Raw genomic sequence first — 22,398 nt, 5'->3', positions numbered from 1 at the left:
GCGCACGATTGGCCGTTCGCTGGGAATCGACGCCACGACTGAAGGTCGAATCGACTCCCCTCGTCGATTGTTAAAGCGCGTTTATCGACCACATTTGGTGGTGGTGATGATTGGCTCATTGTTTTTATACAATATTATTGGTGCGTTCGGCCAGTTTATTTTAATTAGATGTTATGATCCATCTGCTGGTGGGGGGTTATTACAAATTATTACCACTTTGGTTATAAACTCAGCATTAAATGTCCTACGGATATACAGGACCCCCGGCACAGCAACGTGGAATCTCCAGTATTAATAACTATTCTGATCCTGATCTCAAAGCGATCCTGATCTCAAAGCGACCCTGCTCAACTACGAAAAACTCAACAAGAATCGGACAGAGAGGATCGCTTTTTGGCCAAAGCTCGTCGATTCCATCGACGAGGATTCAACGAGCGGATTCGAAGACGCTGGATCGATTCCGCGTGACCCCGGGCAGCCGCGAGCAGAGGCCTCACGCACGTGGGGGCGGGGAGGTCAGAGCGGGGGGCGGGGGGCGGGGGGCGGATGGGGGGCAGGGGTCTGAGAGATTAAGGGGGGGGGTCATATCGGGGAGGGGGGGGCACCGGAGTGAACTGCGGTTGACTTTGACACCGGTCCCAGGCTACACCGTGTTAGACCATCACGGTCCCAGGCTACACAGTGTTAGACCATCACTGCCCCAGGCTACGCCGTGTTAGACCATCACGGTCCCAGGCTACGCCGTGTTAGACCATCACGGTCCCAGGCTACACCGTGTTAGACCATCACGGTCCCAGGCTACACCGTGTTAGACCATCACTGCCCCAGGCTACGCCGTGTTAGACCATCACGGTCCCAGGCTACGCCGTGTTAGACCATCACTGCCCCAGGCTACACCGTGTTAGACTATCACTGCCCCAGGCTACACCGTGTTAGACCATCAAGGCTCGAGGCTACACCGTTTTAGACCAACAAGAATACAGGTTTAACCCCTGTTAGACCAAGAGTAGCACATGTTACAGTGATGTGCATCTAGGTTAAGACTGTTGAGTTAAAAAGGTTCCAGTTTAAACTGTTTGCATATTTTTACAATAGACATGGGGCAGGTTAAATCGTTTTGAAGTTACACGGGTCGAGTTAATCTTTTTAAAGCACTGTACGTTCAGTCCCAAGCTTCTCCATTTAAAATAATGGTGTTATGGTTCAAAGTTAAACAATTTTAAAAGCAAAAGCACCAGATTAAATAGGGTTCCAGACTCAACGAGATTAACAGGCTAAATGGTGTTAGACCAACAGAACCTGAGGTGGCCTGGTGCCTCAGATGTCGGAACTGAGCCTTCACCTCTGATTAAACCGGGATCTCAAGTGTTTAACATTTAGAGTGATGTGTTTTTGTTTTGCAATGATTGCGATAAAAAAACATCACTCATTTTTTATTTAAAGCTTTCGTGACTGCAGGGATTCATATTCTTGGTTCTTTCGGTAAAGTCACGTAGAAGGGAAATAATAAAATAATACAAATATAAAACAATAAAAATTCTCACGACGTTTCGACTGCAACACAAGCAATCATCAGGTGTGAAATCCACAGCAAGAAATTTTGAAAAAAAAATGGTGATTTTCTTGCTGTGGATTTCACACCTGATGATGATTGCTTGTGTTGCAGCCGAAACGTCGTGATCATTTTTATTGTTTTACATTTGTATTTTATTATTTCCCTTCTACGTGACTTTACCGAAAGAACCAAAAATATAATATCACTCACTTTGTTGTTGCACTTAATCTGAAAAATTCCAGCACTGAAAATTAAAAATATCGAGGTTGTCTGACATGCGACGAATATTTTTCCGTTGCAGGATGGGTGAGAAAGTTTCGTGTAGACCAGAGGTCACTTGAATTAATTTCTGAAGTAGGTCTGTGATATCTCCTTCCGCAGTCTATTCTATAGATTCGAATGGATGTGTTGTTTCTTTAACCATACGGTTCTAGATCATGAATTCCCTTCTAACTACTATGGTTCTAGATTACAATGATATTACCCAAGATTACCATTAATGATTATTTTTAGTTGTATTTCACATCTAACGAGGACCCATATCTTTAAAAGATTATCCTTGCCTATGACATCTGGCAGTTCAGAATTGATTCAAGCGAGCCTGATTCTGCTGATGCGACGCCGTATATCAAAACCCATCCGGAGTTTGCTTGCTTTGAATCAATGCTGCTCAAATTATTCACTCATAGAAGGCTGTAGGGCCATTGGGTTATGTAACAAAATATTTTATTTTTGTATACAGAGAGACAGCTATTGAAGGAGATGTATTTTCTGATTACGTTACCTTAAACTGCTTTAAACTCGTGCGCTTCCAATTAATATTTCACAACGTGTAAAATACACTGATTAAACTGTTTCTCCTTTAAGCGCATTGGTATGTTCACAAAGAAAATTGAACAACAGCTGAAACGTACTTAAAGAAGCATGGAGATGTGTATTCTGGGAATTACACTGAGAGACAGAAAGAGCTATAGACGGACCACAGAACAAACGCAAGTTAAAGACATCACATTGACTTCAAGAACATGGCCTTGGGGGGGGCACCTCGAAACGGGATGATTGCCAGTGGTCGAGACAAACAACGTAGTTGCAGCCGAAGGAGAGAACACACCTGAGACTACGTCCAATACAGAGATGGAGCAATGAACTAAACATTTGTGGAGGAGCTAGAAGGATTGCTGTATCGTGATACTGATAAGATGGTGATGGCGAGGGGAAGCCTTCATTCAACGATGGAGATCTCAAGCCTTATGGTGCTGAAACTCCGTTTGAATGTGTGTCCAGTTGAAACCGTTTTCATTGACCTCAATGTTAACCCCACGGCGGCGCAGGAGGAGAGACCGCCGCTGATGTTGAACACACGGGCCCTGCTGCTGCTGAGGCCGCTCAGGGCGGGGCCGAGGTCGAGGTTAAGGTCGGGTCACGGTGTCAGCACGAGGAGCTACAGTGATGAAGCCAAGGTGAGGTGGAAAAGGAAGAGGTGGCGGTAAGCAAGGGGGGAGGAGGTGCATTGACTGGGCAGTAAGAGCTGGAGTGGTGGGCGGGTTGCTCAGGGGGTTCACAATGGCTGTGTCTTAGCGCTGAGCCGGTCCCGCTTAGATTCTGAGTTCGAATCTGGGTTTCAGCCAACAGTGATGAAGCCGGGTTCTCGAGGCTAGTGAGTTGATGGTCTCCGGCCAGTCACCAATGACTGCACAAAACAATCCCACGATAAATTTCGTTTTGCACTTCATTTGGACAAAATCTGTCTCTGGGAATAAATATATCGGTTTGACTGCCATGCAACGAACATGTCTTTGTAGGTGGGAGGGTGGGAAAGTGCTGCGCGCTCTCGTGTATGCAGGTCTGTTATATCCACCTCTGCAGATTGTGTTGGAACATAGGCTAATACGAGAGTTCCAAATGGATTATTTGTCTCCTGGCATCATGCCAAAAGCACAATTTAGAACAAAAGTGTGGATTTCGGCCAGCATGATGAGGTGTGTGTTATCAAGTGTGATGAGGTGGCCGTGAGGAGTGGTGGTGCAATGGATTACACACTACGCTAAGGACTTGGCATAATGACTTGGATTTTCCACCACGGCGAACATCAGTGGCGAGCGTTATCCAAACTGGTTCTGAAAATGAGTACCTGGTGCGGTGTCCAAACATCAGCACTGGGGAGGCAAAGGCGGCCAGCTCGGCATGGTGCTGACCACACCACCTCCCCGTGCGCCTCTCCAGCCTTCATAGGTGCTCGCTAACCGCACTCTATACTGTAGCCTGCACGGGGGACTGTGTGCTTATGCTGCAGGTCCCGGATCTGTCTCTGTTCCCCATGGAGAGGATCCGGAACTTCAGCATCGTGGCGCACGTTGATCATGGCAAGAGCACGCTTGCCGACCGGCTCCTCGAGATCACGGGTACGCTCCGCTCTCCCTCCCACTCTTCTGACTCCTCACACTACCTCCTCACACCTCCTCTTCCTCTTCACACCTCCTTCCCCTCCTACTCAGTCGTTCTCACACCTCCTTTTCCTCCTCCTCACAACTTTTCCTCCTCGCATCACCACCTCTTCACACCTCCTCCTGTGCGTGTGCGCGCGTGCGTGTGAATGTTTGTGTTCATACGTGTGCATTCGTATGCGTGCGTGCTTTCATGCGTGTGTGCGTGCCATGCCACCCTCTTGTGCACTTGTCTAGTCTTCATGAGTCCTCGCTAATAGCTCTTACCCCAACAGTCTTGTGTAGGCTACACGGGGATCTGCGTCGTTTTACGTGTGTGTGCATGTGGGGAGCGATGGCAAAGTGGATTGCGGCCTGCGCTACGAACCTGGTGACCTGAATTCAGTTTCTGCTCGCAGCCAACATCCGTTTCGAATATTTAAACAGCTGCTGAGCCTCCCTTAGGTCAACTCTGCCTCAAACGAGTACCTGATGTGGTGTGTAAACCTCAGCATTTGGGAGGAAAAAGCGGCCGGGTGGCCGTGGTTCTGGCCACCCCACCCGACCCCCTTAGTCGCTCTCAAACAGCCCTTGCCTCAACAGTTTGTTGAAGGCTATACGGGGGATTTTTGTTTTGTGTGTGTGTGTACAGGAGCCATCCAGCCGAGCTCAGGGAACAAGCAGGTGCTGGACACGCTTCAGGTGGAGCGGGAGAGAGGCATCACGGTCAAGGCTCAGACGGCCACGCTGTTCTACTCGCATGTGCACACGCGCCACGCGTACATGCTCAACCTCATAGACACACCGGTACACACACACACACGTGTATACACATACACACGTATACACATACATGTATATACGCCACAGGTTCACACTCAACCTCATGTGTAGTGTCTTCAAAAATTACTCACACTGACACTTTGTAACAAGTCACCTGCTTACACTTTATTCACTTATGTCTAACTTCTCCCCACTCTTATCAACCTTCCACCTCACTCATCCTGCACTCAGCAGCTCTGCTCTCAGCGACTCCGCACACAGCGTCTACGCACACAGCAACTCTACATCTCCACCGCTGCACTCTCCTACTCTCCCTCAGACCCGCTCACCCGTCTGTCCCGGGCGGGGGGATCAGCCAACACCCGCCCGGCGACTGCGTGAGGGCTGAGGTCCCGTTGACGGCTGGAGCGGCATCGGCGAGATGTCTTCACTCTTGTCCCCGGAAACAACTCTCCCTCCGTTCACGCACACACCTTACATCCCTCTGCTAATTATCCAAGACCTCTCGTGCGTCTCTTTAAGCTCTCGCTAGGCCGGCGCCTGTTGGCCCATCAATCAACCCTTATCACCACGCCTCTCTGGCAACACCTCTCTTCTCAACGTGCACAACTGGTCGCCCCGTTTGCACCTTGCTTCGCCCCTTAACAACTGGCGGTTTGTCCGTGCAACCCTCGTGTTGCACACGCACACCTGTTTGCCCTCAGTTGCCGTCGGTTAACTGTGCGCAACCGCGTATTTCACTCCTCTACACATGCATGCACACACACAAAGATCCCCGTATAGCCTTAACAAACTATAGAAGCAAGTGCTTTTAGCGAGTACCTATGAAGGCCAACACGGCACACAGGAGGACGGGAAGACCAGCACCATGCCCAGCTGCCTTTTTTCTCGATAGTGGTGATGTTTACACACCTCACCAGGTACTCATATCAGGCTGAGTTGACCTAGAGGAGGCCCAGGACTGCTTCAGATAATCATCACTGGTGTTGGCCGTGAGTGGGAATCAAACTCAGGTCGCTGGGTTTGTAGTGCAGCGTGCTAACCGCTACACTACCGCTCCCCACTACTACACACACAACGACATATACATATACGCCACAGGTACACGCTCGACCTCATAGACACATCGGTATACGCACGTGTGCCTATAAACTCTAGTACACACACATATACACACAGCATGTGTCCACCCCTCACTTCTTAGACAAACCAAGTATACACGCTTGTCACGTACATGCCCAACCTTCTGTGCTTACATATGTCCATGTGCATATGCTTGTGCGGATGTGTGTATACACTTGTGTATGTGTGTATGAATGCTTGTGTGTGTGTGTGCGCGTGGGGAGCGATAACATGGTGTTTACCACTGTGCTATGAACCCAGAAACCCGGATTCCATTCCCGTTCATGACCAATAACAGCGGGGAATATATGAACTGGTCCTGGACCTCCCCTAGGTCGATTCACCCTTAAATGAGTACCTTGTGTGATGTGTAAACATTACCACTGGGGAGTCAAAAGTGGCCACGCATGGTTTTGGCCACCCACCCCCTCGTGTACCGTACCGGCCTTAATAGTTGCTCGCTAACAGCACTTGCTCCAACAGTCTGTTAAAGGCTATACGGGGGATCTTTGTATTTATGTGTGCGCGTGTGTTAGGGCCACGTGGATTTCAACTATGAGGTGTCGCGATCGCTCGCAGCCTGCCAGGGAGTGCTCCTATTGGTCGACGCTAATGAGGTTCTAACAAGATGCACAGCCATGCACACGTGCGAATGTTAAAGCAAACGCACGGCAACACATATGCAAGCGTGCACGCACCGGCACACGTGTGCAAAAAGAAGCGCGCATGAACATATAAACACGCACACAAACAGACGCACGCACTAACGTGCGTACAAACACGAACAGAAAAGACTCAAAACGTGCACACAATCGCACACACAATCGCACACACATGCAAGCAATCACTCGCATGCACTTGGGCACATTCACACAGACATGCACACAACCATGCAAACTTACAGACACGTATGCTCAGTCACAATCACACACAGGAACACACACGCAGGCATGCATGCATGCCCACTGTAGCGAGAGGGCATGGTGGGTTACATGCATGTGTGCCAATTTGTTGTTTGCCAGTGTGTATGTCAGTAGCAAGTAAAATCTGAACCAGTCTTGGGCCTCCCCTCCGTCGACTCAGCCTTAGATGAGTGCTCAGCGTGGTGTATTTAAACATCAGGATTGAGAGAATGTGGTGCTCGCTAGCCCTATGACTGGTGCTCACTAACAGTATTTCCCCTCAACATTCTTGAAGGCTGTACGGGTCTTTGTGTGTATTTCTGCAGGGCATCCAAGCTCAGACTGTGGCAAACTTTTACCTCGCATTTGAGGCAGAGCTCGCAATCATCCCCGTCATTAACAAGGTGAAGCCTCTCTCCCTCCCTCCCCCCTCCCTTCCTTCCCTTCTCCATCTACCCCCCCATCTCCCCTTCATCCTCCCCTTCCCCCTCCGTCCCTATAGCTCACACTTTCCCTCTCTTCCTTTCCATCTCGTCATACAATTCATGCAATCCGATGTGGATTTATACAGTTAAGAGTGTAAACACAACGGAGGAGCGGATGTTGCGCTGCAAAGAAATTAGGATGCAAGACAGACCTCAAAAGGCCAGATAGACTTATAAATGTACCTCCCCATGTCTCTCCGTGCATTGCTGTGGCTACCCGCGTCTCCCTGCATGTTGAACGTGTTTCGCATTGCACTGTACATAGCCAGACGTGCTAATCGGAGGTACGGGGGAAGGACAACAAACTAAACGCAAAAATCGGTTTTTAAAAATGTGTTTTAAGTTTTGATTTAAATGTGCATAGCTCCAGTGGCTTCCTAATGTCGGAAGGAACAGCGTTCCAGATGACCGCACCGTGCCTCACCTTGTTTCCACATGTCCGCTCATGCATCCCCGTCTCAGCTCACGTTGTTGTTGTGGTTGTTGTTGTTTTTTCGTGTTTGATGCCTCGGCTAGATCGATCTCAAAAACGCGGATCCGGACCGAGTCGCCGCGGAGATTGAGAAACTCTTCGACATTCCGGCCAGCGACTGCATTAGAGTGAGAATGACGGACGAACAACTGCTGTGCGTCTGCTGTATATGCATTCTGTGTCTGTATGTGAATGTTGTGTGCATGCTGTGTCTGTATCTGTGCGTGTATGTGTGTGTGTGCAGGTATCTGCCAAGTTGGGTACAAATGTGGAGCAAATATTGGAGGCGGTTATCGACAGGATCCCTCCGTAAGTGCGCACACCCTTGCACACATTCTCACGCACACCCTTGCACACATTCTCACGCACATCGTTGTACACATTACCACGCACACCCTTGCACACATTCTCACGCACACCGTTGCACACATTCTCACACACACCGTTGTACACATTACCACACACACCCTTGCACACATTCTCACACACACCGTTGTACACATTACCACGCACACCCTTGCACACATTCTCACACACACCGTTGTACACATTCTCACGCACACCCTTGCACACATTCTCACACACACCGTTGTACACATTACCACGCACACCCTTGCACACATTCTCACACACACCGTTGTACACATTACCACGCACACCCTTGCACACATTCTCACACACACCGTTGTACACATTACCACACACACCCTTGCACACATTCTCACACACACCGTTGTACACATTCTCACACACACCGTTGTACACATTACCACACACACCCTTGCACACATTCTCACACACACCGTTGTACACATTCTCACACACACCGTTGTACACATTACCACGCACACCCTTGCACACATTACCACACACACCCTTGCACACATTCTCACACACACCGTTGTACACATTACCACACACACCCTTGCACACATTCTCACACACACCGTTGTACACATTCTCACGCACACCCTTGCACACATTCTCACACACACCGTTGTACACATTACCACGCACACCCTTGCACACATTCTCACGCACACCCTTGCACACATCCTCACGCACACCATTGTACACATTACCACGCACACCCTTGCACACATTCTCACGCACACCTTTGCACACATTCTCGCGCACACCGTTGTACACATTACCACGCACACCCTTGCACACATCCTCACGCACACCCTTGCACACATTCTCACGCACACCGTTGTACACATTACCACGCACACCCTTGCACACATTCTCACGCACACCCTTGCACACATCCTCACGCACACCATTGTACACATTACCACGCACACCCTTGCACACATTCTCACGCACACCCTTGCACACATTCTCACGCACACCGTTGTACACATTACCACGCACACCCTTGCACACATTACCACGCACACCCTTGCACACATTCTCACGCACACCGTTGTACACATTACCACGCACACCCTTGCACACATTCTCACGCACACCCTTGCACACATCCTCACGCACACCCTTGCACACATCCTCACGCACACCATTGTACACATTACCACGCACACCGTTGTACACATTACCACGCACACCCTTGTACACATTACCACGCACACCCTTGCACACATTCTCACGCACACCCTTGCACACATCCTCACGCACACCATTGTACACATTACCACGCATACCCGTGCACACATTCTCACGCACACCGTTGTACACATTACCACGCACACCCTTGCACACATTACCACGCACACCCTTGCACACATTACCACGCACACCCTTGCACACATTCTCACGCACACCCTTGCACACATTCTCACGCACACCGTTGTACACATTACCACGCACACCCTTGCACACATTCTCACGCACACCGTTGTATACATTACCACGCACACCCTTGCACACATTCTCACGCACACCATTGTACACATTACCACGCACACCCTTGCACACATTCTCACGCACACCCTTGCACACATTCTCACGCACACCGTTGTACACATTACCACGCACACCCTTGCACACATTACCACGCACACCGTTGTACACATTACCACGCACACCCTTGCACACATTCTCACGCACACCATTGTACACATTACCACGCACACCCTTGCACACATTACCACGCACACCCTTGCACACATTACCACGCACACCCTTGCACACATCCTCACGCACACCGTTGTACACATTACCACGCACACCCTTGCACACATTACCACGCACACCGTTGTACACATTACCACGCACACCCTTGCACACATTACCACGCACACCCTTGCACACATTACCACGCACACCCTTGCACACATTCTCACGCACACCGTTGTACACATTACCACGCACACCCTTGCACACATTACCACGCACACCCTTGCACACATTACCACGCACACCCTTGCACACATTACCACGCACACCCTTGCACACATTACCACGCACACCCTTGCACACATTACCACGCACACCCTTGCACACATTACCACGCACACCCTTGCACACATTACCACGCACACCCTTGCACACATTACCACGCACACCCTTGCACACATTACCACGCACACCCTTGCACACATTACCACGCACACCCTTGCACACATTACCACGCACACCCTTGCACACATTACCACGCACACCCTTGCACACATTACCACGCACACCCTTGCACACATTACCACGCACACCCTTGCACACATTACCACGCACACCCTTGCACACATTACCACGCACACCCTTGCACACATTCTCACGCACACCGTTGTACACATTACCACGCATACCCGTGCACACATTCTCACGCACACCGTTGTACACATTACCACGCACACCCTTGCACACATCCTCACGCACACCGTTGTACACATTACCACGCACACCCTTGCACACATTACCACGCACACCGTTGTACACATTACCACGCACACCCTTGCACACATTACCACGCACACCCTTGCACACATTACCACGCACACCCTTGCACACATTCTCACGCACACCGTTGTACACATTACCACGCACACCCTTGCACACATTACCACGCACACCCTTGCACACATTACCACGCACACCCTTGCACACATTACCACGCACACCCTTGCACACATTACCACGCACACCCTTGCACACATTACCACGCACACCCTTGCACACATTACCACGCACACCCTTGCACACATTACCACGCACACCCTTGCACACATTACCACGCACACCCTTGCACACATTACCACGCACACCCTTGCACACATTACCACGCACACCCTTGCACACATTACCACGCACACCCTTGCACACATTACCACGCACACCCTTGCACACATTACCACGCACACCCTTGCACACATTACCACGCACACCCTTGCACACATTACCACGCACACCCTTGCACACATTACCACGCACACCCTTGCACACATTCTCACGCACACCGTTGTACACATTACCACGCATACCCGTGCACACATTCTCACGCACTTGCGCACACATTCTCACGCACACTCGTGCACACATTCTCTTCACACGAAGGCAAAGACACAGATCCCCCATATAACTTTAGTAGACTTTTGGGGCAAGTGCTGTTGGCAAGAACCTATGAAGGCCCGCAAGGCACACAAGGGGGTGGGTTGCCAGTACTATGCCCAACCACTTTTGTTTCCCTAGTGGCGATGTTTACACACTGCACCGGGTACTAATTTGAGGATTATTCGACCTAGGGGAGGCCCGGGACTGGTTCAGATCATCGTAGCTGGTGTTGGTGGCTGTTTGCGGAAATCAAACTCAGTTCACCGGGTTCGTAGCGCAGCGTGGTAACCACTACACCGCTGCTACCACACATCTTCTCACACCTGTGCACGTATTCTCACACACCCGTGCACACGTATGTTAACTGTGTGCATGGGTGCGTGCATGTGCAGCCCCCGCGGGGACGCGACGGCCCCGTTCCGCGCGCTGCTCTTCGCCTCGGAGTTCGACTCGTTCCGCGGCGCGGTGGCGCGCGTGATGGTGCGCGACGGCGCCGTGAGCCGCGGCGACCGCGTGCGCACGCACAGCTCCTCCACCTCGTCGCGGCAGCGCGACTACGAGGTGTCCGACATCGGCCTCCTGCTGCCCTTGCCCACTCCCACGGCAACTCTGTGAGCTCACGCACGTACGTGCGGACAGCCGTTTGTGTGCGCTCGCAAACACTTATACGCGTGCTCTATGAGCGCGCGCAAGCTGTGTACCCTCGCACGTGTAAATGTGTGTGCGCACGTGCGCTGGGCTCGCATCGATTGGAATTAGTTGTCATGGTTGGCGTGCCGTGTGTGTGTCGCAATGCGTTGTGATGCAGTGAGATGCATTGTGATGCGGTGTGTCGTGGCGTGCGAAGCGTGCGTTGTGAGCGTGCGACGTGGTTCACGTGACGTGATCTGCTGCGGTATGTGTGCCCAGGTACGCGGGCCAGGTGGGATACCTGGTGTGCGGGATGCGCCAGGTTAGCGAGGCCCAGGTGGGCGACACGGTGCACTCGGCCGCACACGAGGTGGAGCCCCTGCCCGGGTTCAAACCCTCCAAGCCCATGGTGTTCGCCGGTACGCGGCGCTGGACGCACACGCTAACACACGTATGAATTCATAATCAACGCATCCAGCGAAACGTCGTACTTAAAAATTGTAAATGTTGTGGTTTCACGCTTCAACACACCGGTGGGCTAAAGCAGTGAACTATTTGTCTTTTGTCAACGTGATACTTTTTTACTGATTGGCCGTGTCGGGTGGTGGAGGATTACGACACATTTATAAATAACGCGATCTAAACCCAAAAACGTTGATTATGAATAATATTGGTCGCGAAAGCCTACGTGTTAAACACGTATGAATACTACCTGTGTGTACTCGCATACAAAGACCCCCATATATCCTTTAACAGATTTTAGGGCAAGTGCTGTTAGCAAGCAACTATGAAGGCCGGCACAGTATATGAGGGGATGAGTGGCTGCCTTTGTCTCCCCAGTGGCAATGTTTACACACTGCACCAGATACTCATTTGAGGTCGACCTATGGAAGCCTCAGGAACAGTGCATATAATTGTCACTGTGTATATTCACATATGTACACACACACACTAAACTAGTTTTTATTTTACCAGGTAGGGCCCACTGAGCTATTAGCTTCTTTTTCAGAAGTGACCTGGCCACAAATGATAGCTCAATGAAGCGGCTTATCGGCTGGAAATTTATAGCAGTCAAATACTTTTAAACACCTTTATTCTAAATGTGTAGGGACAAACTGGAGAACCTGAAGAAAAATCCACACGACCACTGGGAGAACATGCAAACTCCAAATATACAGGTGTCAGGGTCGGGATCATATCCACGACCTCCTGTGTACCAGGCTAGGTGGCTCTTGCCACCGTGGCGCGTGTGCACTCACACAGAGATGTACGTCGACTAACACTAAAATATACGCTGACATGCAAATGCGAACACACGTACGTACTTACAAACAACCCCGATGCGTGAAAAAAAGCGGTGGTGCAGGTGATGGTGGTGGCTGTGTATGTCTGTGGCGTGTGTGCTTGCGTGATACGAGTAGCTGGTGCGGTGTGTAAACATCGCCACTGGGCAGACAAAGGCGGCCGGGCGTGGTACTGGCCACCCACCCCCTCGTGTGCCGTGCCGGCCTTCATAGGTGCTCGTTAACAGCGCCTGCCCCAACAGTCTGTTGAGGCTATATGGGGGATCTTTGTCTTTGTTTGTCCAGGCATGTTCCCATCAGACCAGTCGGAGTACACGTCCCTGCGCTCGGCGCTCGAGAGGCTGACCCTGCGCGACTCCAGCGTCTCTATACAGAGGGAGAGCAGCGCCGCCTTGGGAGCTGGTTGGAGGTAAAATCATTGGGCACCAGCGGGACATACGCACGCACACACGCGATATACATGCGCATACACACACACACATGCAGTACACACGAGTATGTAATTGACATGCTCATCCTTCAATGAGTACCTGGTGCATTGTGTAAACATGAACACTGGGGAAGACAAAGGCAGCCGGGCGTGGAGCCAGCCATGCCAGCCCCCCGTGTGCCATGCCGGCCTTCATAGGTGTCTCGTTAACAGCACTTGCCCCACAAGTCTGTCAAAGGCTACACGAGAGAATCTTGTTCTTCGTCCAGGCTGGGGTTCCTGGGCCTGTTGCACCTCGACGTGTTCCAGCAGCGGCTGGAGCAGGAGTACAACGCGAGCGTCATTCTCACGGCACCCACCGTGCCCTACCGCGCCGTGCTCACCTCCCCACGCCTCATCAAGGTGACGCCACACAGACACACACACACGCATACTCGTACACACACCAGTACCGGACTAGGTGGGAGCTGGGGTGGGCCCTGGGTGGGCCCTGGGTGGGCCCTGCCCCAACAGATGTCCCTTTGACCTCACCCAAGTTCACACTCCTTAGCGGTGAATCGCTGTTCAGGTGGCCCCCCATACAACAGCTCTACTGGACCCCTCCCCCCCACCCATCTGAGAGGAGCTGGAACTGGGCCTGATGAAAGCACGCTCATCCACTCTCAAACTCAAGCACAAAAACAAAGGCAAAGATACCCCGTGTAGCCTTCGATAGACTGTTGGGGCATGTGCTGTTTGCGAGCACCTATGAAGGCCGACACGACACTCAAAGGTGTGCGTGGCCAGCATCACGCCCGGCCGCCTTTGTCTCCCCACTGGCGATGTTTACACATCGCCCCAGGTCCTGATTTGAGGCTAAATCAACCTAGCGGAGGCCCAGAACAGATTCAGATATTCGTCATTGGTGTTGGCCGTGAGCGGGAATTGAACTCTGGTCGCTGGGTCCATAGCGCAGCGCGCTAACCATTGCACTAGCGCTCCGCACTCAAGCAAATACACAAGCACGCACGCATACTCTACAGATGCACACATGCAAGGCATGGTCAGGAGTCGATCTCAAGACACCGGGTTAATAGTGCAGTACGTCAACGACGATGTCATCACTCCTCACACTCGTAATACCCACACCCGCTTAAGCAACACGTAGCACTTATACACCATTTCATGTGAGAGATGATGTAACTGATCCTGCCCGTGACTCCTCTCTTCTTGATGTGACCCTCCTTGTGCCGTGACCCTCCTTGTGTCTTGACCCTTCCTGTGCCGTAACCCTCCCTGTACCGTGACCCTGCCCATGCCGTGACCCTCCCCGTGCCGTGCTGGTGTTACCAGGAGCATGGTAGTGCCGAGGTGATGGTGCTGAACCCGTGTGAGCTGCCAGACCGCTCGGTGGTGTCGCACTACTTGGAGCCCATGATCACGGGCACCATCATCACGCCCGACGCGCACATGGGTGCCATCATGAAGCTCTGCCAGGTGCCACATCTCACGCTCACGCACGCACGCACGCACGTGTACACATACGTGTCCATACACACGACATTAAACCACCTTATGTCAATTCACTGCTGGATTGAATGTCTGTAAATTGCACAAATATTTGGAGGTGTGGGTTAGTGTAGGCGAGGAGTATAGGCGTGTGAGCTTAGAAAGTACAATACAACTATGGATTGTGTCGTCTCTCTCTGTGTCTCTAGTATCCCCGCCTGTTGCTTTGGATACACGTGCCCCGCGTGTCTCCGCGTGTCCCTGCGTGTCCCCGCATGTACCTTTGCCCGCGTGTCGCCGCGTGTCGCCGCGTGTCGCCGCGTGTCCCCGCGTGTCAGGAACGGCGGGGCACACAGGTGGACGTGCTGTACATGGACGGCGCGCGCATCATGCTGCGCTACCGCATGCCACTCTGCGAGGTCCTCGTTGACTTTTACGACATCCTCAAGTCCCTGTCTTCGGGATACGCCAGGTGACGGCAGCCACCGCCGCACAACCACCGCAAGAACCGCCATGACACCGCGCTCACACCTCGACCACAGACACCAGAATGGCCACCTGCCTTGGTTCCATGTATCTGCGTACACCCCTCTGCGTCCCTGTGTACACCTATGAGTGCACCCTTACGCATAGCCATGCCTGCCCCGTGCATCTCTGTGTTTATTTGCATTCTCGTGCACCCCGTGTATCCCCGTGCACTATTTGCATGTCTGTGTGTATCTCCGTGTATCTACATACCACCTTGTCTGCTCACCATGGTAACACCCCCGTGTACAGCTTTGACTACGAGGAGGCTGGCTACGAGCCCGTGGACATCGTGCGCATGGACGTTATGCTCAACGGGAAACCTGTGGAGGAGCTCACGAACATCGTGCACCGGTCCGAGCACGCAGCACACACAAAAAACAAAGATCCCCCGTGTAGCCTGAAACAGATTGTTGGGGCAAGGGCTGTTAGCGAGCACCTATGAAGGCCACCACAGCACACGAGGGGGTGGGTGGCTAACACTACACCCAGCCGCTCCTTCGTCTCCCCAGTGATGATGTTTGTACATACCGCACCAGGTACTCATTTGAGGCTGAGTCGACCTAGGGAAGGCCTAGGACTGGTTCAGATAATCGTCACTGGTGTTGGGCATGAGCGGGAATATAACTTGGGTCACCGGGTTCATAGCGTAGCGCGCTAACCGCTACACGACCGCTCCTCGCCCTAATCGTAAACGTAACACACGGACACACACCGGCATGGACATACAGACACACACCCGCAGGCACATCCGGATGCACCTGCACAAACATGCACACACACAAAAGGCAAAGATCCTCCATATAGCCTTAACAGACTTGATGTGTACACATCATACCAGGTTCTTGATTTAAGGCTGAGTGGACCAAGAAGAGGCCCAGGACCAGTTGAGATATTCGTCGCCGATGTTGGCTATAAGCGGTAGTCGAACTGTGGTCGCCGCGTTTGTAGTGCAGTGTGCTGACCTCTGCACTGCCGCTCCCCACGTATAGACGCACACATACACTCTTGTCGACATGTGTGTGCACACAATTGCATGTACATTGTGTTCCTGTGTGCATGTAGGGACAAGGCACAACTGGTTGGCAAGGAGATGTGCATTCGTCTCCGCGACTCCATCCCCCGCCAGATGTTTGAGGTCGCGATCCAGGCCACCATTGGGTCGAAGGTCATCGCCAGGGAGACGTACGTGACACAATACACGCTGGATAAGCGAGATTGATCAGGATAGTTTGGGTTTTGGTGTTCGTGATAAATCATCTTGATGGCAGAGATTGTAATGATGGTGATGTTGGTGTCGCTGGTGAAACTGACGACGTTGGTGCCATTCTCGTTTTCCAGGATCAAAGCTTTCCGCAAGAACGTCCTCGCCAAATGCGTGAGTAGAGTCAACGATGTTCGGTGGGGTGTGATCGTGTGATAATGATGTGATGAGGTGTAGCGGCGCATGACAAGGAGCGGTGATGTCGGATGATGAGGTGTGCCGATGCTGGATGAGGTGCGGTGTGGAAGTGACGATGATATGTGACAATGTTGAGGAGTTTGAGGGGTGACTACATGGCACAAAGAGATATCATTCTCTTGAGCACGGAAATTCACCTACCAGTCTATGTCCAGATTCGTTGGCTAGGAAAAGACTGATACGCAGGGGATTTCTTCAATGCTTTCGTTATATTTGTGGCACTCACGACTATTTGTTCCCACGTCGAGACTAATAGACTTACATAGAGACCCAAAGACTTGTGTTAATTTACGGAGTTCACAGTGGTTCACGACCATGTGGACAATGGTCGGGTTGGCGTTTACGCAATCGCACACCAGGATTTCTTTGAATTTAGAACTTGCGAAGGGCCGGCAGGTGGCACGGTGATGACACTCGTGACTGATAGCAACATGGGCGTGGGTTTGTTTCCCGAGTCCAGGCACCTTTCTGCGTGGAGTTTTTGTTTTGCATGGGTTTTCCTCCATATCCTCCTGGTTTCCGCCAATACATATACAAATAAATTATGCAATGTAACTGATAATGGCCAAAACATCCCAATACTGAAAAAACATTGCCCGCAGATGACTCACGCGTAGCAACATCGCCCCCTTTCTACAAAAACTTGGCAGGACCCTTCGGAATAAAAGGGTCTCCTGGCTAAACAAGCATAATAATAAATAATAAGCAGTGGCTGGATCCACCATGAGGTATTCGATTTAATGTGGACCATATTTCTTGAGGTCGATTAGTAGCAGTAGAGGTAAGATGATGATGCTGCGTGACGAGGCTCGGCGATGGCGTGTGACGATGTTGCCATCAGTACGGAGGGGATATCTCGAGGAAGATGAAGCTGCTGAAGCGGCAGGCGGAGGGGAAGAAGAGGATGAGGGAGGTGGGAGGAGTTCCCGTTCCCCGCGGGGCTGTCATCGCGGTGCTCACCCGCTCTCCCCCTCGCTCACCCGACTGACGATGCACTCACCTCTACACTCGCCCACATGCTCACCAAAATGCTCGCCCAAATGCTCGCCCACATGCATATCCACATGCTTACTGACTTACAGAGCGCTCGGCTACACACTCACCCCAACGTTCACACACGCACGCACGCAAACACTTCTTCACTCACCCACACACCTGCTCGACCACACGCTCAACTGATTGACAGCACACTCGCCCAGACGCTCGCCGAGATGCAAGATGCATTGTTAAATGCAGACTGGACCTGCACTGCCCTGTGTGTGTATATTCACACACAGCTCGAACGATGTACATTATTACCCCGCAGGAACTGCGTTGTATGATAATAATGATAGCAGCAACTGCTCTGTCGTTGAATTTAAGGATTATTGTGTCGGCCCGAAAGCAGGCCTGGTTTCTCGGGGATTAAAGGCCTAAAAAAAACAAGACCGTCTGTTAGCCACCGATACACTAGTGTATGTTTGCTAGCATCTATTAATGCTGGAACACGGCACTCGAAGGGGTCGATGAACAGGATGGTGCGACCAGAACCTCGCCCGGCCGCATTTGTCTCTCCAGTGACGAAGTCGACCAAAGGCGAGATCCCTGGGACCCCAGTTCAGATATTCAACCACCCACCACGAATGTTCACCGCACTTGCCCCAATAGCCTTGAATATCCTTATACGGGGATATTTTGTGATTATACACCAGTGTGTATGTGTGAAGGTACACCTGTGTGCATGTTTATGTGTGTATGCCTTTGTGCGGAGCGTTGGCGCAGTAGTTAGCGTGCTGCGCTACGAACTCCGCAACCCGAGTTATATTCCCGCTCACGGCCACCATCACCAGTAATGATTATCTGAACCGGTCTTGAGCCTCCCCTAGGTCGGCTCAGCCTCAAATGAGTACCTGGTGCAGTGCGTAAACATCGCCACTGGCGAGACAAAAGCAGCAGGCGTGGTGCTGGTCACCCAACACCCTCGTGTGCCGTGCCGCTCACGGCACTTTCCCTAAAAGTCTGTTCAGGCTATACGGGGGATCTTTGTCTTCTGTATGCGTCTCTATGACCGCGTGCGCGTGTGAATCGTTACACCTGTTCCGCTATGTGTGAATGAGAGCAGAGCACCTGCGCGAGTGTGAACATCGGCAATGTGTGTATGTGTGCATGCATGCGCGTGCGTGCGTGCGAGAATGTTTACGCGCAGTCTGCACACGCACGTGTGAGTGTGATGTGGTGGTCATGGTCGCGGTGGTTGTTGTTGATGATGGGAGGGAGGGAGGGAGCTGGCGATGCCGTCAGGTGTCTCTGCGCGGATCGCGTGAGCCTCGCGCGCCCGGCTTTTATCAGTCGCACGTGCGCGGTGGCGTGCACCGCCCAAAGCGCGCGCTCGCACGCGACCACCGGGCACGAGGGGGGGGAGGGGGGGAGGGGAGCCAAGGGAGTAAGGGGGGGCGGGGGGGTGGAGATTACCGTTAGGAGACCATCCAGCAGTGGATAGAGGTGGGCGTGGGAGGTGGGGGGGGGGTGAAGTTGGGGTTAGGTAAGGGAGTTGGGGGAGGGGGTGAGGTTAGGTAAGGAGGGTGGGGGGTGGTGGTGCTGGGGTTAGGTAGAGGAGGTGGTGGCGTGAGGGAGGGGGTGATGAGCTGGGTGATAGGGGGAGGGGAGATTAGGTGAGGTGGGTGATATGGGGGTGATGTATGTACTGCATGTTGAACTTATTTTGCACCGTACGTAAGCCAGCCGTGGTTATTCGGAGGTGCGAGGGAAGAAACAAAAAACATTTGTAAAGAAATTCGTTTGTCAAATCTAGACGACGTCAAATTGCATAGCTCCAGTGGCTTCCCGATATTGGGAGGAAGAACGTTCCAGACGGTCCGCAGAAGCGCACCTGAAAGCGCGCGATGCGGTGACAACCGTCTTTGATGTTGTGGGGGGAGGGGTGAGGTGGTGGGTGGGTGTTTAGGGAGGTGAGTGAGGGTGACGGGGTCATGTGGGATGATGGGTGAGGGCTGACGTGAGAGGGAGTTATAGGTGTGTGTGGGGGGGGTAATGAGTGTGAGGGAGGTGATTGTGTGTGGGGGGTGTGGAGCGGTGGTGTAGTGGTTAGCGCGCTGCGCTACGAACCCGGCGACTCGAGTTCCATTCCCGCTCGCGGTCAACACCACCAGTGACGATTATCTGAACCGGTCCTGGGCCTCCCCTAGGTCGACTCAGCCTCAAATGAGTGCCTGGTGCGGTGTGTAGTAAACATTGCCACTGGGGAGACAAAGGCCGCCGGGCGTGGTTCTGGACACCTACCCCCTGGTGTGCCGTGCCGATCTCCATAGGTGCTCGCTAACAGCACTTGCCCCTACAGTCTGAAGGCTACAAGGGGGATCTTTGTCTTTGGGGTGGTCATGGCGAGACGGATTCAACACAAATCTGAGATGGTTGACAATATTGTTAATCCGAGGATGTCTGCCGGAGGGACACAGCATGAATCAGCAGAGAATAGCACCTGGTGCAGTCGTAATTGCAGGCGGTGGGAATATGTACTTTTTTCGTCATGGAAATCAAAAGAGCAATTTGCCTGCAGGGCCGGATTAATGTTCTTGTGGGCCCTAGGCACTTCTGTTTCGTCAGCCTTCAGTATTAACTCTGCATGTGCTACTGCTGCTGCCCAATGTTACTACGACCGCCGGTGTCACTCGCTCAAGCTGTTTTTAAAGAAAAACCTGTCTCCGATCAGCCACAGGACAACGTTTGTCTTCGTTAGCCCTCTAATTTTCGTAAGCCCTAGACACAGTGCCTTTTGGATAATACGGCCCTGCTTGCCTGCAGAAGAACGATCATTGAGTATGAGCCGCTATGACCGACGGATCAGAATCGTCGACGAAGAGAATTACGCGAAAGCTGGAAGGTGCACAAAGAGGCACGGGGAGAGACCAAGTCACCACATACGAAGACAAAGATCCCCCGTATAGACTTAACCAGACTGGTGGGGCAAGTGCAGTTAGCGGGCACCTATGAATGCCGGCACGGTATACGATGGGGTTGTTGGCCAGCACGACGCCTGGCCGCATTTGTCCATTGCCGATTTTTTTTTACACACTGTACCCAGGTACTTATTTGAGGCTGAGTTGACCTAGTGGGAGGCCCATGACTGGTTCAGGTAATCGTCACTGGTATTGTCCGTGAGTGGGATTCGAACTCGGGTTGCCAGGTTCGTAGCGCAGTGCGCAAACCGCTCCGCCTCCCGGCACACAATATACAACGCAGCCGTATACATCGGCAAACGGATGCACACCATGACAGGCAAATCCAAAAACACAGATTTTTAGATTTTCGCCCCCCCCCCCCCCCCCAGAAATTGAGAGAGTGGTGAAATGGGGGTGGAGGAGTAAATCTTTGAACTTGTTTTCCCCCTTTTGAACGAAGGCCAGAAAAAAAGAGAATGTCTGGAAGGTGTCTGAATGAAGTATCTTCATGCAAACGTGGTATCCATCAGGTTGCCCATCACTTTTGAGTTCCGGGTACTCCAGTAATGAGACAGAAGAGTGGGACGTGAAGGCCATCAGGAGGCAGTCCAAGCCCGCTTTTCACTTAATCATCACCATCGCGAGCCGTGATCAATCCACCGCTGGATGAAGGCGCCATCTCTCACGCTCTTGTGATGGGACGATCCGTCAAGCTCACGAGCTGAGTTCATCGCTCCATCTCTGCTGCGGTGGGCCACTTCTCGGGCGTGCTCCCTCCGTTGGCCGCTACTCCGTCGGTAGTCTCGACCACCGGCCATCCATTCCAGCGACTTGTCCCATTAAAAGCATTATACTCGCATACATACACACACCTGTAGACAAAGCTGTCCCGTGGAGTTCTATGCAATGCAGTGGCATGTGCTATCCACACAAACACATTTACAATAATTTTAAAATAAATGTCCTTGCCGCTTGTCAATCCACAGCTGGATGAAGGTCTCCCCACGCCGAGTCATTCACGAGGGTTAGTTGATCCTGATGGCGGTACCCCGGGGTACCAAATAATACTAAATGTCCGAGACAATTAAATATTTTATTTCTGGGACAATATTTGTTCCAGGGGTGTTACTTAACTCCGCGACTGGGGTACCAATCAATCCGAAATCAGTGCCACACTCCGCAACGTTGAAACGCCAATCATCAGCATTAAAAATCCGTTATCGAAAAATTCAACTTTGAATAGTGCATCGTGTACAGCTCGTCGAGATGAGTCGATTGCCGCATCGCCGACCATCACCAGACTGAAAACGACTGCATCACGGACATTATGCGAGAGCTGGTGTGCCAGGATCCTTTCAGATATCAC

General features: G+C 51.9%; 1 protein-coding gene across 3 annotated transcripts; it reads left to right on the top strand.

Moving 5' to 3' along the window:
* The first annotated feature begins 91 nt into the window (after positions 1-91).
* Positions 92-18,519, top strand: GUF1 (GTP binding elongation factor GUF1). 3 transcript variants are annotated; one of them, XM_078594352.1, is made up of 19 exons: positions 486-515; positions 1,857-1,909; positions 2,887-3,015; positions 3,849-3,957; positions 4,631-4,785; positions 6,420-6,500; positions 7,112-7,189; positions 7,787-7,870; positions 7,987-8,051; positions 11,648-11,866; positions 12,165-12,304; positions 13,475-13,598; positions 13,889-14,021; positions 14,952-15,095; positions 15,446-15,579; positions 15,885-15,986; positions 16,698-16,817; positions 16,974-17,010; positions 17,936-18,519. In XM_078594352.1, exons 3-19 carry the CDS (start codon positions 2,905-2,907, stop codon positions 18,080-18,082), a joined length of 1,983 nt encoding a protein of 660 aa, XP_078450478.1. In that variant the 5' UTR covers positions 486-515; positions 1,857-1,909; positions 2,887-2,904; the 3' UTR covers positions 18,083-18,519. The 3 variants fall into 3 exon arrangements, with proteins under 3 accessions (XP_078450476.1, XP_078450478.1, XP_078450477.1); XM_078594350.1 differs by lacking the exon at positions 1,857-1,909 and having other exon boundaries at positions 92-515; XM_078594351.1 differs by lacking the exons at positions 486-515; positions 1,857-1,909 and adding an exon at positions 629-1,614.
* The last annotated feature ends 3,879 nt before the right edge of the window (positions 18,520-22,398 follow it).

The sequence above is a fragment of the Lampetra planeri genome, chromosome 5 (assembly GCF_965212315.1).
Source record: "Lampetra planeri chromosome 5, kcLamPlan1.2.h2, whole genome shotgun sequence".
In the NCBI taxonomy this organism is placed as follows: domain Eukaryota; kingdom Metazoa; phylum Chordata; class Hyperoartia; order Petromyzontiformes; family Petromyzontidae; genus Lampetra; species Lampetra planeri.
This window is presented reverse-complemented; position numbering and strand designations above follow the sequence as displayed.